This window comes from Gorilla gorilla, chromosome 9, assembly GCF_029281585.2.
Source record: "Gorilla gorilla gorilla isolate KB3781 chromosome 9, NHGRI_mGorGor1-v2.1_pri, whole genome shotgun sequence".
NCBI classification, from domain to species: domain Eukaryota; kingdom Metazoa; phylum Chordata; class Mammalia; order Primates; family Hominidae; genus Gorilla; species Gorilla gorilla.
Window position 1 is genome coordinate 80,125,354 of NC_073233.2, and position 13,931 is coordinate 80,139,284.

At 55.8% G+C, this 13,931-nt stretch overlaps 1 protein-coding gene and 1 pseudogene across 2 annotated transcripts; both read right to left on the bottom strand.

The window, feature by feature from the left end:
- Positions 1–19: 19 nt before the first annotated feature.
- PHOX2A (paired like homeobox 2A) lies at positions 20–5,042 on the bottom strand. 2 transcript variants are annotated; one of them, XM_063693350.1, is made up of 3 exons: positions 4,654–5,042; positions 1,993–2,180; positions 20–1,166 (listed from the first exon to the last, which is right to left on the bottom strand). In XM_063693350.1, exons 1-3 carry the CDS (start codon positions 4,868–4,870, stop codon positions 633–635), a joined length of 939 nt encoding a protein of 312 aa, XP_063549420.1. In that variant the 5' UTR covers positions 4,871–5,042; the 3' UTR covers positions 20–632. The 2 variants fall into 2 exon arrangements, with proteins under 2 accessions (XP_063549420.1, XP_063549421.1); XM_063693351.1 differs by lacking the exon at positions 20–1,166 and adding an exon at positions 1,322–1,513.
- Positions 5,043–10,698: 5,656 nt separating this feature from the next.
- Positions 10,699–12,168, bottom strand: LOC101124283 (docking protein 1-like; annotated as a pseudogene).
- Between the last annotated feature and the right edge of the window lie 1,763 nt (positions 12,169–13,931).

A 13,931-nucleotide genomic window follows, 5' to 3' on the forward strand; every position in this document is an offset into this window, starting at 1 on the left:
CTTCAATAAATTACAAGTTTTTCAAAGAAAAAGGACAACCAAAAAAATTAGGAAAGAGAATCCCTCTGTCCCATTCCCCAGGCAGCCCCTCCACTCCTCTAACAGGTCCACCCTCTGTGCCAGACGGGCTAGGGAAGAGAGGAGACACGTGAGGGATGAATTGGCGGTGGTCATTGATTATCCCGGCGACCAACAGCCTCTGTACGGGTGGGCCCGAGGGGTGGGGCAGCGGGCTTTCCTGATCACCAGCGTAAGGGGTGACCCAGCCGCTGCAGAGCCAGGGAAGGGGGCTGTGCCGCTCCTCCTTGAGGACCTTCACTTTGAGGGCACTGTTAGGGACAGGCCTCATGTGATACCGCATCCAAAGAAGGCCAAGCTAGAAGGGGCTCCGGGGTTCTCCTGGAGGAGGTCCCGGTATAAAGAACTCCGCTCTGCTGGTAGAGGGTGGGTGAGGACGAGAGTGGCCCTGACTTGGTCTCCAGAGTTGGGGAGGACACACCCAGGGGTGAGACAGTAGGGAGTGGAGACGGATGGGGACTTCCAGGCGGGTGGCCAAGATGGGAGGGGCTGTCAGGTCCTGGAGGGGCAGGGACGTCTCTGGGGGCAGGCTCGGAGCCTCCAGAGGCCGGCAGCTAGAAGAGATTGGTCTTCAGGGCGGGGCCGGGCTTCCGGTGAAAGGAGGACAGAACCCCAGAGAAGGGCCCGGGGCCGGACTCCGCCGGCTGCCAAGCCTTAAGTAGTTCGGCCGCGCCCGCGCCAGGCCCGCCGCCCCCACCGCCCGCCACACCGGCCCACAGTGCGCCCTTGAGCGGCTGTGGCCCCGGCCCAGGTCCCGGCCCGGAGCCCAGTGCGACGGGCAGCGGGCTGGGGCTCAGGCGCGGGCTGGCCAGGCCGGGCGCAGGCGGCGGCGGCAGCGAGGCGGTGCTATCGGGCGTGGGGCTGCACGTGGACTCCTTGGAATCGTCGTCCTCGGAGGAGCAGCGCGCCTCACCCTTTTTGGCGCCCGCCGCGCCCGCCGCGCCCTTGGCGCTGGCCGCGCGCTCCTGTTTGCGGAACTTGGCCCGGCGGTTCTGGAACCAGACCTGCGGGCACAGGGGCCAGTCAGCCTGGACGAGGGTCGGAGAACGCACGGGGTCAGCCCGCGGCCGCAAGGCTCGAGTGAGATCCTGGTTCGGAAAGAACCGGGCCCGGGTTCTTACTAGTTGGAGGGGCCTTCGCCCCTCCCGCACGCAGCCCGCTGCACTCTGCGCGCTCCACTGGCCCCTGCCTCCAGATCCCTGGGTTCTTGCCCTTGGGATCCACTCACCCGCTGACTCCGCTGCCTCCCAGCACTCTTGGTCTCCCGGAGGGGACCCTGCCTTCGTTCTCCTCACTCTAAGTTCTTCCCCCAATTCCTTCTTTTAGGAAGCTCTGGGACTTCCCTCCTGGAGTGTTCCAGGGCCGTGGAGAGCAGTTTAGGGCGCCAGTAAACCTTTTGTCTAGGGCATCCAGTCAAGGCGGGCCAACTGAACATCTGTACACGGAGTTGTACAAATAGACAACAGTCTGCTCTAGCCCGGCTCTCTTCGGCCCTGTGCCTGCCACAAACTCAGCCTCCCGGGCTCCGGGTTTTCAAAGCTGCAGCGCCGGGGTAGGGAACCCCAGGGGTGCTGACTGGCCTGCCCCCTCTCCTCCTCAGCTCGGCCCTGAGGTCGCCTGGGTCTCCCCCTCTACCCCCTCGGCCTCCCTCCTGGCTTCTCAAGCATCACTCGGAACTTTCTGCCCTAAGAGGGAGACAGAGCGGAGGTAGCCTGGAGCTAAACAGATCGGGTCTGCCAAGGGCCTCCAAGTCCGGGCCCTGCTGCCTCCCGTAGCTGCCCAAGCACCCTGGGACCGCGCCCTGCCTTCGGGCTGCATCTGCCTGTATTCCCCTACCCCCAGGTGTTAGACATTAAGCTCCCACACCTCCTTCCATGCGCACACACTCTCGTACACACACGTGCATACACGCACCTGCACGCGAGCCTCAGTGAGGTCGATCTTGAGCGCCAGCTCCTCACGCGTGTAAATGTCGGGGTAGTGGGTCTCAGCGAAAACGCGCTCCAGCTCCTTGAGCTGCGCGCTGGTGAACGTGGTGCGGATGCGCCGCTGCTTGCGCTTCTCGTGCAGGCCGGATGGCTCTGGGAAGAACTTGTAGGGCACTGCGGGTGTGTGCAGGGGGGCCGGAAGGGGGGGCAAAAAGGATGGGGGAGTGAGAAGCAGAGTTCAACCCGTTGTGTCCAGCTCCGGGGGAATCACACGCCTCCCCCGTCCCTGGCCTGGTCCCTCGTCTTGGTCCCGGCAGCCTGGGGCCGAGCGTCCTCCCTATTACTCAATGGAGCCGGCGGGATAAAGGCGGAGGGAAATCAGGGAGACCTGAGCCCCAAGAGCGGCCAAGGGGAAAGCATAATCCAATACTCCAGCCAAGACACTCCCTCCCCCACCCCACCCCCGTCGTCGCCCTCCTCCCAAGCCCTGTTCCCTCCATCTCCCCCTGCACCCCCATTCGACCGTGCCTCCGACCCTTCCCTCCTGTCTGTCTCTCAGCCCGTCTGTCCACTCTGTCTACCCTGGCCCTGGATGTCCGTCAGGTCTCATCAGCATTGCCAGTCTTCCCACTAACCAGTTCCGGGCCAAGGCTCTGCAACAGAGACCCTCCCACCGGCCCTCCTTTCAGCCCTACCACCAGCCTTCCCACCGGCTCTCAGCTGTATACAGATTTGGCTCCCTCCACCCATCCACCTCTCCCCTTCCCAAGCCTCATTTCTTCAATCCTGCCCCACTCCCCTGACCCCCATTCTCCTCTAGATGTCCCCCTCTCCTCTTCCTCATCTTCCTCCATTTGAATCTCTCTTCAACTTTCCATTTCTCAGCCACTCTTCTCTTTGTGCCCATTGAGAAGACTTCCTCCATCTTCTCTTTGCCCTCCTTCTTCCTCCCCAGGCACCTTCTCCATGTCCCATCTCCTCCAAAGCCAACACTGCCCCCCAACTCTCTTCCTATACCCATCCCAGTCTCCACTGCCCCATAGGTAGCGTTTCTGACAGTACTTCCCTTCCCTGTCTGTAACCCTGGTTTAAGTCTTCATATTCACCAGGGGTCTCCAATCTCATCTTTGTCCCATCCAGGCCTCCATCTCCCCTGATTCTTGTCTCCAGCACCCCATTTGTATTCTTATCTTCGTCATCTCTATTTCTAATCTTCTTTGGTCCCCATCGCCTGATACTTATCTCTATCTCCCCAACCCTGAGTCCCCATTTCTCCTAGGATTTCCAGTGCTTCCATCTCTGCTCCCATCTCTCTGTACCTTATCCCCATCTCTCTGGTCTCAAAACCCTGTATCTCTGGAGGCTGTCTCCCCTCTTCCCAATCCCTACCCTCATCTGGCTCAGGGTACCCAATCTCCCCACCCTGGTCCTCATTTCTCCAAATCCGGGTTCTCATTTCTCGTATCTCTTCCCCAAACCCCAGCCTAGGGCCCAGTCTTCTTCTTCTTCTTCTTCTTTTTTTTTTTTTTTTTGAGACCGAGTCTCATTCTGTCACCCAGGCTGGAATGCAATGGCACAGTCTCAGCTCACTGCAACCTCTGCCTCCCAGGTTCAAGCGATTCTCCTGCCTCAGACTCCCAAGTAGCTGGGATTACAGGCGTGGGCCACCATGCCCAGCTAATTTTTTTTTTTTTTTGTATTTTTAATGGAGATGGGGTTTCACCATGTTGGTTAGGCTGGTCTTGAACTCCTGACCTCAAGTGATCCACCCGCCTTGGCCTCCCAAAGTGCTGGGATTACAGGCATGAGCCACCGCGCCTGGCCCTTAGGCCCCAGTCTTCTACTTGGGTCCCCGGCAGTCTTCCCAGGAGGGAAGGCGATAAGATTCCCTAGGGCAGGCTGGGACTCTAATCAGAGGGATGAGATGACTGAGAAGCTCAGTGAGGTTGAGGGTTTGGACAGGGACTTGGATCTAAAGTCTTGGGGATGCAGGAGCTGCTTCCGGGTTCTACAGAACTCTAGCTGGGAGAGTCTGTGGGGGAATGGGGAAATACAAGTGGCTTAAAAACCCGGGCCCCTTTATTGCGGGCTACGGGATCTGGTTTTGGTGGCTACAGAAGGGTTCGGGCCCAGGCAGCATGGGTCCAAGACAGGGCAGGAGGGGCCTGATGGCCACGCGAGCTCTAGGAAGCTTCCCGTCTGGGCAGCTCAGCTGCCTGGAGAGGTCCTTGCTGGGGGTCATGCACCTTGTGGGGCAGCAGTGATGGGGTGGGTTGATAAGTGGTGATAGGGCTGGGCTGGGAGCCTTTTTCAAAGATCCAGGGCTTGTAGAGGTTTAGTGGTCAGTCTTTGCAGGTGGTGAGGGGAAGGCCTGGTAAGGGGCCCAGAGCTGGATGGGGATATATTTCCTTGACCTGAAGGGCACGAGACAGAGATTTGGCAACGAGAAAAAGGAACAGGAGAGATGAGAGGGTGAGGCTCATTCCTGCGGAGGAGAACCTCGTATTCTGGGGGTCTCTCGGGGCATTGGAGGGTCTGGCCAAGGCAGGAATGGGGGCGGCTGAGGGGGACAGTCGCATTCACTTGGCGAGCGGGCCCAGGGATTCTGCAGGAATTGGAGGGAGGGTTGGGCCGGGGCTGCGCTCACCTGCCGAGTAGGGCGCGGGCTGGTGGTCGCGTAGGGCGCCAAGTGCGCAGTTGGAGGAGCCGAGCGCGGGGCAGGGCGGCCCTGCCGCGGGGAAGGCGGGCCGCAGGGGGCTGTATTGGAAGCCGCCGGGCTGGCTGCAGGCGCCAAAGTCGCCGTAGGCGGACGCCTCCATGGCCGCCACGCACGAGTCGTACGAATTGAGGTAGGAGTAGTCCATCGGCCCGGGGGGCGGGGGCGGGGGCCGGGCCAGGCCGGGTCGGGGTCGGGGTCCGGGTGGAGGTCGGAAGGGAGGTTCGAGCGCCAGGCTCCGAGGACCCGAGGCCAGCTCTGAGCGCCCGAGAGTCCGCCCGCCCCGTCGCGGCCGCACTCAGCCCGGGTGCAACGCAAGTGCAGCCAGCCCGGCCCGCGCGCCTTTTAACGCGCAGGACCCCGCGGAGGGGGGGCGGGGCGGGGCGAGCTCCGAAGGGGCGGGGCCTAGGAGGCCCAGACACCGCCCCCAGCCGCCCCGACCCCCACCCCGAAGGGTCCCCGCCGTCCAATTAGGGCTCTAGAGGTGTGGAGCTGGGATGCGCGGGACCCTATCCCCGGAGTCCCTATCCTGCCCCAATCCGGACCAGACCTTCGGTCTCTACACAGCGTCCGAGGCCAGAGGGTCCCGACCCTTTTCCCGGGCCTCCCCACCTGCGGCCCCGCGGAAGGGAGGGGAGGCAGGCCTGGCGGCGCTCGTGTGAAGAAGTTAATTCAATTCTCTCTGATAACCGAGTTATTCCGATCTGGCCCCTCAGCCCCGCCCCCAGCGAGGTCCCATCCCGGCGGAGACTGCGGAGGCGGCCCAGGAAGGGGGATGGAGACCGGGAAGAGACGGAGCCTGGGATGGGGACAGGGAGGGGACGTGGATAGACAGAGGAAACAGAGACCGGGAGAGAAAGGGGCAGAAACAGTGATGGAGACAGGGACAAGAGATACAGGTACACAGAGGGAGACAAGGACGGAACATACACAGCGAAAGACAGGATGGAGCGGGGACAGGGCAGAGACAGGAGATGAGGGTAAGAGAGAGACAGGATGGAGCGGGGACAGGGCAGAGACAGGAGATGAGGGTAAGAGAGAGACAGGAGGAGACAGGGAGACAGGGGGACGAGAAAGAGAGTGAGGGAGGCATGGAGACAGAAGGGGTCGGGATGAGACATGGACGGCAACCAGGACTGCGGTGGAGAGCAGGGGAGGGATGAGACAAAACAGAGGCAGGAATCGTGAGACAGACACATATGCCCAGGGACAGTCTGAGAGAGACAGGGCCAGGGACAGCCACAAGCGCGGGAGCAGAGGCTGAGAGCGGAGAGAAAACGCCTCCGGGGAGCTTAGACACGAGGGCTGGAGCGCAGAGGGGGCCCAGGGATGATGCTGGAGGCTCTGGGGTGCGGCCTCCACGGGGCTGCGGAGAGGGAGGGTCGTGGGAGCCAAGTCCCTCAACCCTGACTTGTCCCGAGGCCCACACGACCTTGCACCTTCAGGGCCCGCCTGCCTCTCCCCCCCCCCCCCCCCCCCCCCCGTTCCCTCAGCTCCATCTGCAGTATGCGACCCTCTCCTGTGACCTTGGGCTCAGGATGCGATGGATGTCAGAAAGGGAGCGTACCCCGTGACCTCTTTATTGTTCTTCAGTCTCTTACCCCTGTTCTCCAGGGCCCCCCGCTTTTTTTCTCCAGGGAAACCACCTAGACTCAGTCTGCACCTGGCCCAGACATCCCTGCACAGATTCAGTCACCAGCTCTCTCGTGCTGTGGGACAGCGGGACACATTCAGAATCCTTACCAAGAGAAGGGAACAGATAACTTTTCCGTCGCTCCTGAGCTGGGTTGGGCAGCTCGTCCACTCAACCCCCAGCCTCTTCCACCGATCTTGGCAGGTCCTGTAGATGGGGAGTCCTAGACCCATGGAGAAGCCGCGGGAAGGGCGTTTCTTTGTTTCCAGCTGAAGTCCTTGGGGGTTGATAGAAGGACTCCTGGAATTCTCCCCAAGTTTGTCAGGACAGAGGGGAGTGCGCCTCTCCTCAGGTAATCCTTCCCCTGTCATCCGTTCTGGGCTTCGCAGGAGGACTCTCTATCCCCAATCTCCGGAACCACTCCATGCCAGGGGATTTCTTCGAGGTTTCTCAAATTACCTCTTGTCAAATGTTTTTATTGTGGCAAAATACACATGACATAAAATTTACCATCTTAGCCACTTTAAGCTATAGTTCTGTGGTAGTAAATACATTCATATTTATGTATTAATACATCCATCTCCGTAACTCTTTGAATCCTGTAAAATCAAAACTCTACCCGTTAAACAATACCTTCCATTTCCCCATCCTACCTGCAAACCGCCATTCCTCTTTCTGTCTCTACGATTTTGTGTTTTTTTTTTTTCAGACAGTCTTTCACTCTGTCACTCAGGCTGGAGTACAGCAACGAGATCATGGTGCAGTCTTGCATTCCTTGGCTCAGGCGATCCTCCCGCCTCAGCTTCCTGAGTAGCTGGGACTACACGTGCACACCACCATGCCTAGCTAATTTTGAAATCTTCTGTAGAGATGGGGGTCTCACTATGTTGCCCAGGCTGGTCTCTGTTATTTTGACCAGGGACCTCGTATAAGTGGAATCATACAGTATTTGTCTGTTTACTTATTTTTGAGATACTCTTACTCTGTCACCCAGGCTGCAGTGCAGAGGTGGGATCATAGCTCACTGCTGCCTCAACCTTCTGGGCTCAAGTGATCCTCCCACCTCAGCCTCCCAGAGTATTGGAATTACAGGTGTGAGCCTCCACACTCAGCCCAGTATTTGTCTTTTTGCCTTATACTCCTTTTACATATCCCATTTCCTTATCCATCCATCCATCCGTGGACATTCGGGTTGCTTCCACATTTTAGCTGTTGTGAATAATGCTGCTGTGAACATGGGTGTACACCTATCTGCCTAAGATATTTGTATCTGCTTTCAATTCTTTTCAATATATACCCAGAAGTGGAATTCCTGGATCATACAGTAATTCTCTTTTTGTTTTTCAAGGAACTGCCACAATGTTTTCCACAGAGGCTTTTCCATTTTACATTCTCACCAGCAATGCATCCGTATTCCAATTTTGACACATCCTTGCCAACACTTGTTATTTTCTGTTTTTCTCAAATGACTTTTTAGGTCTAAACTTGTAGAGATTGAGACCTGACAGCTCAACTGCTTCAAAAAGTTCTCCCTCCTGGTGTGTGAGGTGCACCTCTCCCCCTCAATATATACTCTACAGGGAGTCCAAGGGATCTCAGAATTGGGAAATCAGATGGGGTCACTGCTCTCAGACCCTCCCATGGCTCTCCATTGCCCTCATGATCAAGTCCAAGCTCTTGCAGGCCCGCCATGTCCTCAGTGTTAGCGCTCCAGCCTGCGTCCCCCTCTTCTTGGCTTTCTTTGCAGCCATCACACACTAATCTTTTGGTTCAGAGCTGTTCTCTCTGGCTGGAATGCCCATTTCATTCCCTGCCCTCCCACGCAAAACAAACAAAAACGAACAAACCCAAGCCTGGTTGACTCCTGTTTATCCATTGGGTCTCAATTTGGATATCATTGCTTCCTGGAAGCCTTCCCTGATGCTGCTAGACTAGGTTGGGCATTCCTGCCATGTCCCATAATAGTACTTCCTCTCTTTTGGTCACTCAAATGACCTTGTTGAAGTGTTTGCAATACAGTGCAAGGTCTTAGGGCAGAACTATGTCATCTTGTTTCTCACTCACTCCCCAGCCCTACCATGGTGCCTAGCCCATCACTCTGCATGTCATAGGTCCTCTCTTATCTGTTTGTCAAATGAATGGATTAGGCTAATCTGAAATCTTCGTGTTGGAGAATCCTGCCCTTGCTTCCAGGGAAGAAATTCTCATCCCCTGACTCCACTCTGCACTCTCTGAAGAGGGATCATCCTGCCCTCTTCATTTCCCCTCTCTCCAGGGACAGGAAACTTCTTCCCTCATGGGTCAACCTCTGCCTGGAAGAAAGTCCTTCCTCATCTGAGGAATTTGCAGGTGGCCATACCCCTTCCCCAGTGAAGCTGACCAGCACTAGGAGCAACTGAAGCTTGCATGCAGGGACAAGCAGAGATATAAGGGGAGGCAGAGTCCCAGTGCTGCCTAAGGCCCTGGCTGCAGCTGTCTCAGAGACCATGATCTAGCCCTGTCATTTTTTTTTCTTTTTTCTTTTTAAGACAGAGTCTTCCACTGTTGCCTAGGCTGGAGAGCAGTGGCGCAATCTCGGCTCACTGCAACCCCCGCCTCCTGGGTTCAAGTGATTCTCCTGCCTCAGTCTCCCGAGTAGCTGGGATTACAGGCGCCCACCACCATGCCCAACTAATTTTTGTGTTTTTAGTACAGACAGGGTTTCACCATGTTGGCCAGGCTGGTCTCAAACTCCTGGCCTTAAGTGGTCCACCCACATCAGCCTCCCAAAGTGCTGGGATTACAGGCATGAGCCACCATGCCTGGCTTAAGCCCTGCCATTTCTACAGTTTGGTCCTTGAATCAATAAATTCCCTTCTGTCTAAACTACTTTTGGTTGGGCTTCTGACACTTGCAACCAAGAGTTCTGGTCAATACAATCTTTAAAGACTTAACACATTTATAGGTAATCAAACAAATGGTAGTGGTGATTAGAAGCTTTATTGTAAGATGCTACAGGGTTAGCTGGGCAGGAACTGGCCTTTCCAGGCCGCAGGATGTGGAGTTGGGGTTTCTGCTCTGCAGGCATCCATTTGCATCTGCTGATCAGCATAGGAGCTGAGAAGCATTCCAAGGAAGTGTTTTAAACCATGTCCACTACTGGGTTCAGACCTATATAGACAGGTCTCTCAGATGGCAGAGGTGAGGGAACTTTGGAAGCCAGCCTGCACATGTGTGCACGTGTGTGTGTGCGTGTGTGTGTATGTGTGATAGGGGTAGGCAAAGAGGCTTCCTGAGAACTCACCATCAAAGAAGAAGGAGACAGTCAGAGTGGGAAGGACTCTGCAAGGGCTTCATACCAGAACGGCTGGTGGTTGAGAGTCTGATATGGGGAGCTCATCCTGACTAAGGCCTCCACCCCCAAAATGTGTGTACTCCTGGGGGAGCTAAAAATGCTCTAGCATGAAACACTGTCACCGCAATCTTGCTGTGAAGCCTCCTTGCAGAGCAGGACAGCTTCACTTCCAAGAATGATGACAAATTCTGGAGCCTGGTTGCTGGGTTTCAACTCTGGTTCCACCATTGATGAGCTGTGTGACTTAGGGTAAGTTATTCAACCTCTCTGTGCCTCAGTTTTCTCATCTGCAAACTAGTTTTTGTTTGTTTTTTAGAGACAGGATGTCTCTCTGTTGCCCAGGCTGGAGTGCAGTGGCACGATCACTGCATCCTCGAACTCCTGGGCTCAAGTGATCCTCCTGCCTCAGCCTCTCCAGTAGCTAGGACTTCAGGCACAGGCCACCATGCCCAGCTTAAATTAGTTCATTTTATGATTAGATGAATTAAAATATATAAAGTGTTGGAACAGTGCCTGGCACATTAAATAAATCAGCTATTTAACCACCACCACCACGACAACCCCTTCTCCCTCTTTTTAAAAATTTTTTATTTATTTTTAAACCCAAGCTGACTTTCATGACAATTAAAAAATTTTAAAATATATCTCTGGCAAAGAATAATGCAGGGGTAAGGATCCAGGCACAGTCCAACATCTCTCTGAGGCCTCCACACAGGCCCCTCAAACCGCACCCACTCTGACCATGCACCACTTTCCACAGACCTGGTCCCACAGCTGTCCCTTCCTTTGGGGAAGTTGGGAAGGGATGGCTTTAGGGGGATGCAGAGCCCGTCCTCAGCCCTGCCATCTGCCCCACTTCTTAGGACTTCCTGGGATTGACTGTCCTTCCCTTGACTCCCCCATCCCTCTGGTCCCCTGGTTTCACACGGCATGGCCCCTCCCACCCTCTGGCTTCTGCTGGTTCTAACCATTTTCTCTGATCCCTAGTGCCACCTCCCCATGGTCCTCCTCAGCCACTTCAGCCTAGTCCTCCTTCTCAGGTAGAGACCTCTGACTTGACCCCAGTCCTGTCAGTCCCTACTGTAGAAAGCACACAGTCCCAGCTCCCTGAGGCCCCACTCTTCTGGACCTGGCTGTACAGGGCTGAGTTGTGGCTTTTGCTGCTCCTGCCAGTTGCAGTACTAGGTTCAGGGAAGGCTGGGCCCTGGGACTTGGAAGCAGGGAGGGTCTTTGTTCTCTGGCTGGGTGGCATAGCATAGGCATCAGTGGCAGGGTTGTAGGGGAGCTTGTAGCCCTCCTACTTCACCTGAGCTTGACATCCCACACATCTTTGGGCTCCTAAGGCAGATCATAAAGGCCCTGGGGAAGGGCTGGGGCCAGACCCTCGGGTTCATCATAGATGGGATCCTCTTTGGGGTCCGTCAGCTTGGCCTTCAGCAACTGCTGCTGCTCATGCTCATACAAGTCCCAAGAGAGAGGTTTCTTCCATTGTACTCCCTCTCCTGCCCGAGCAAGGGTGCCGTCCAAGAGGTCTGAGTATAGGGAGCCCTGGGATGGGCCTGAAGCAATGTGCAGGGAGTCTAAGGGCTCAGCATACAGGGCTGGGGGCTTTCAAGGAGCTCTCGGGGGCCAGGTGGGGAAGAGAACTTCCCCTCTACCACCTTCCTTTCATGGGAATCAGCTCTGAGAGCATTGTGCCCCTGTCTGGCCTTTCCCTGGGCCTTCTGCCGGTGGATGGCAGTCTCATCTGCCTGGAAGATGTCATTTCCCTGTGCCGTCTGGAAAGTGAAGGTTCCAGGGCCCAAGAGGCAGCGGCGCTGGCCTCAAAAGAGAACATGACCTTGTTCCGGCCACAGCGATGCAACAGAGTGTAGGGCCAGGACAGGAGCAGCTCCGGTACCTGACTCTGGGCTCCCATGGTCAGGAGAGTCAGCCTTTCAGCCTCCACCCTCAGCACGTAGGAGGCATGCAGGCCACAGTGCTCGACCGCCTCAGTCCTCTGCACCGTTACCCAGAACTGGGATCCTTCCCAGGTGGGGCTGCACAAGGAGTTCTCCAGCATCTCCAGGGCAGAAAGCTCAGGTGGGTTATTGGTAGGTTCCAGAGTCCAGCTGCCTTTCCGAAGGGGGTTTTGGCATAGCGTCTGCAACCAGGCTGCACTGGGCGGCACATCAACAGCCAGCAGGTGCTAGTGCTGTGCAGTGTCCAGGTGGAAGGCAGTGGCGCTGGGCTCAGGGAGGCTCTCCACGGCCACGGGGACCAAACTCACACACTTCGCCAGATGGATCACCTTGCAGTCCAGGCAGCACGAGCTCCCTCGGCCACTCCCAGAGCTCGACCCCTTATGGTCAAAGAACTTGAGCCATGCTACGCCATGGGGACTGGCCGGGTAGAGCACGGCCCAGGTCTTCCTCCACCTCTTGGTCCCAAAGTGCTGACTCTGCGAAAAGAGTGGCCCTTCTGTCATAGCTCCATCCATGGCCCCCAGCGGTTGCTTCCCCCCTTCTCCCTCTTATCAAGTGACTGAGTACTGTGGCACTGATAGATCCACACCAGACTCTGGCCAGGCTCCCTCTGATCTGTTACTCCTGAAACTTGCATATATAACCCAGACACGATGCACCACAGCATCACCTTTACCTGAAAGATTCAGAAGGCATCAGGGCCCTGCAGAGTTACCCAGCGTGATGGCTTCATTTTTGCAGATGAAGAGACCAAGGCCCAGCGAGGGATCCTATAGAAAGAGTAAAAGTAAAGCCAATGAGCATGTGTCAGAGGAGGAGTCCCCCACAGAAGGAGTGGCAGGTAAAAGGATCCTTGGGGACAGATACAGTGGGGACTGCTCTGGATCTTCTGCTTCGTTCCCTGCTCTGACATTAACTTAGTCTGTGGGCTCAGGCAGTGGAAGCGGTTGAGGAAGGACCCGTGCCCTGGAGAACTCTTTTTGCCAGTGATCATTTGGAGAGTGGTATCCTGGGGATTCCCAGGTGTCACCACTTTATTCTCACTTCTGCCAGAAACACTGATCTTAGCCTCCCCTCAGAAATCTGAGCAAGAATGTCCTGGGCTCAGAGTGTGGCCACTATGCTGGCTTCTTACTCCAGTGCACTCCTGCCAGCCCTCCTCTCCTCTGGGGGAGCACACGGAGCCACGGCTCCTCCCTAGCATTGAAATGCATCTTTGTACCCTCCAAAGTGATGTCTTCAGTGTCATCGTTATTCAATTATGATCAGAAGCTGAGCTTGATCAGACATCCAATATAACTTCCATCAAGTCATGAAACTTCTTTTTTTTTTTTTGAGACGGAGTCTCGCTCTGTCACCCAGGCTGGAGTGCAATGGCACAACCTCGGCTCATTGCAACCTCCGCCTGCTGGGCTCGAGTGATTCTCCTGCCTCAGCCTCCCGAGTAGCTGGAATTACAGGCACGTGCCATCGTGCCTAGCTAATTTTTGTATTTTTAGTAGAGACGGGGGTTTCACCATGTTGCCCAGGCTGGTCTTGAACTCCTGACCTCAGGTGATCCACCCGCCTCGGCCTCCCAAAGTGCTGTGATTACAGGCGTGAGCCACCGTGCTGGCGGGATGCTTTCTTTAAGGATTTCCCAGTCTGGTGGGCACATGGAAACTTACTTGGGGAGAGGGGGGATTTCTCTTTAGAATGTCTTAGTTGTTTTTGTAAGACAATGGTACAGAGAAGTCTTGTTGCTTCCTTTAAAAAGGGGGAAAGAAAAAACAAAGTTTGACCCTACCAACCTTGCTATGCTCTGACAAGCTTATCCAGGTGATATGGTTTGGCTGTGTCCCCACCCAAATCTCATCTTGAATTATAGCTCCCATAATTCCCACGTGTTGTGGGAGAGACCCGATGGGAAGTAATTGAATCATGGGGACGAGTATTTCCTGTGCTGTTCTTGTGGTAGTGAATAAGTCTCACGAGATCTAATGGTTTTATAAATAGGAGTTCCCCGGCGCAAGCGCTCCTGTCTGCCGCAATGTAAGACGTGGTTTTGCTCCTCATTTGCCTTCCGCCATGACTGTGAGGACTCCCCAGCTATGTGGAACTGTGAGTACATTAAACCTCTTTCCTGGCCGAGTGCGGTGGCTCATGCCTGTAATCCCAGCACTTTGGGAGACCGAAGTGGGTGGATCACCTAAGGTCAGGAGTTCCAGACCAGCCTGGCCAACATGGTGAAACCCCGTCTCTACTAAATATAAAAAAAATTAGCCGGGCATGGAGGTGC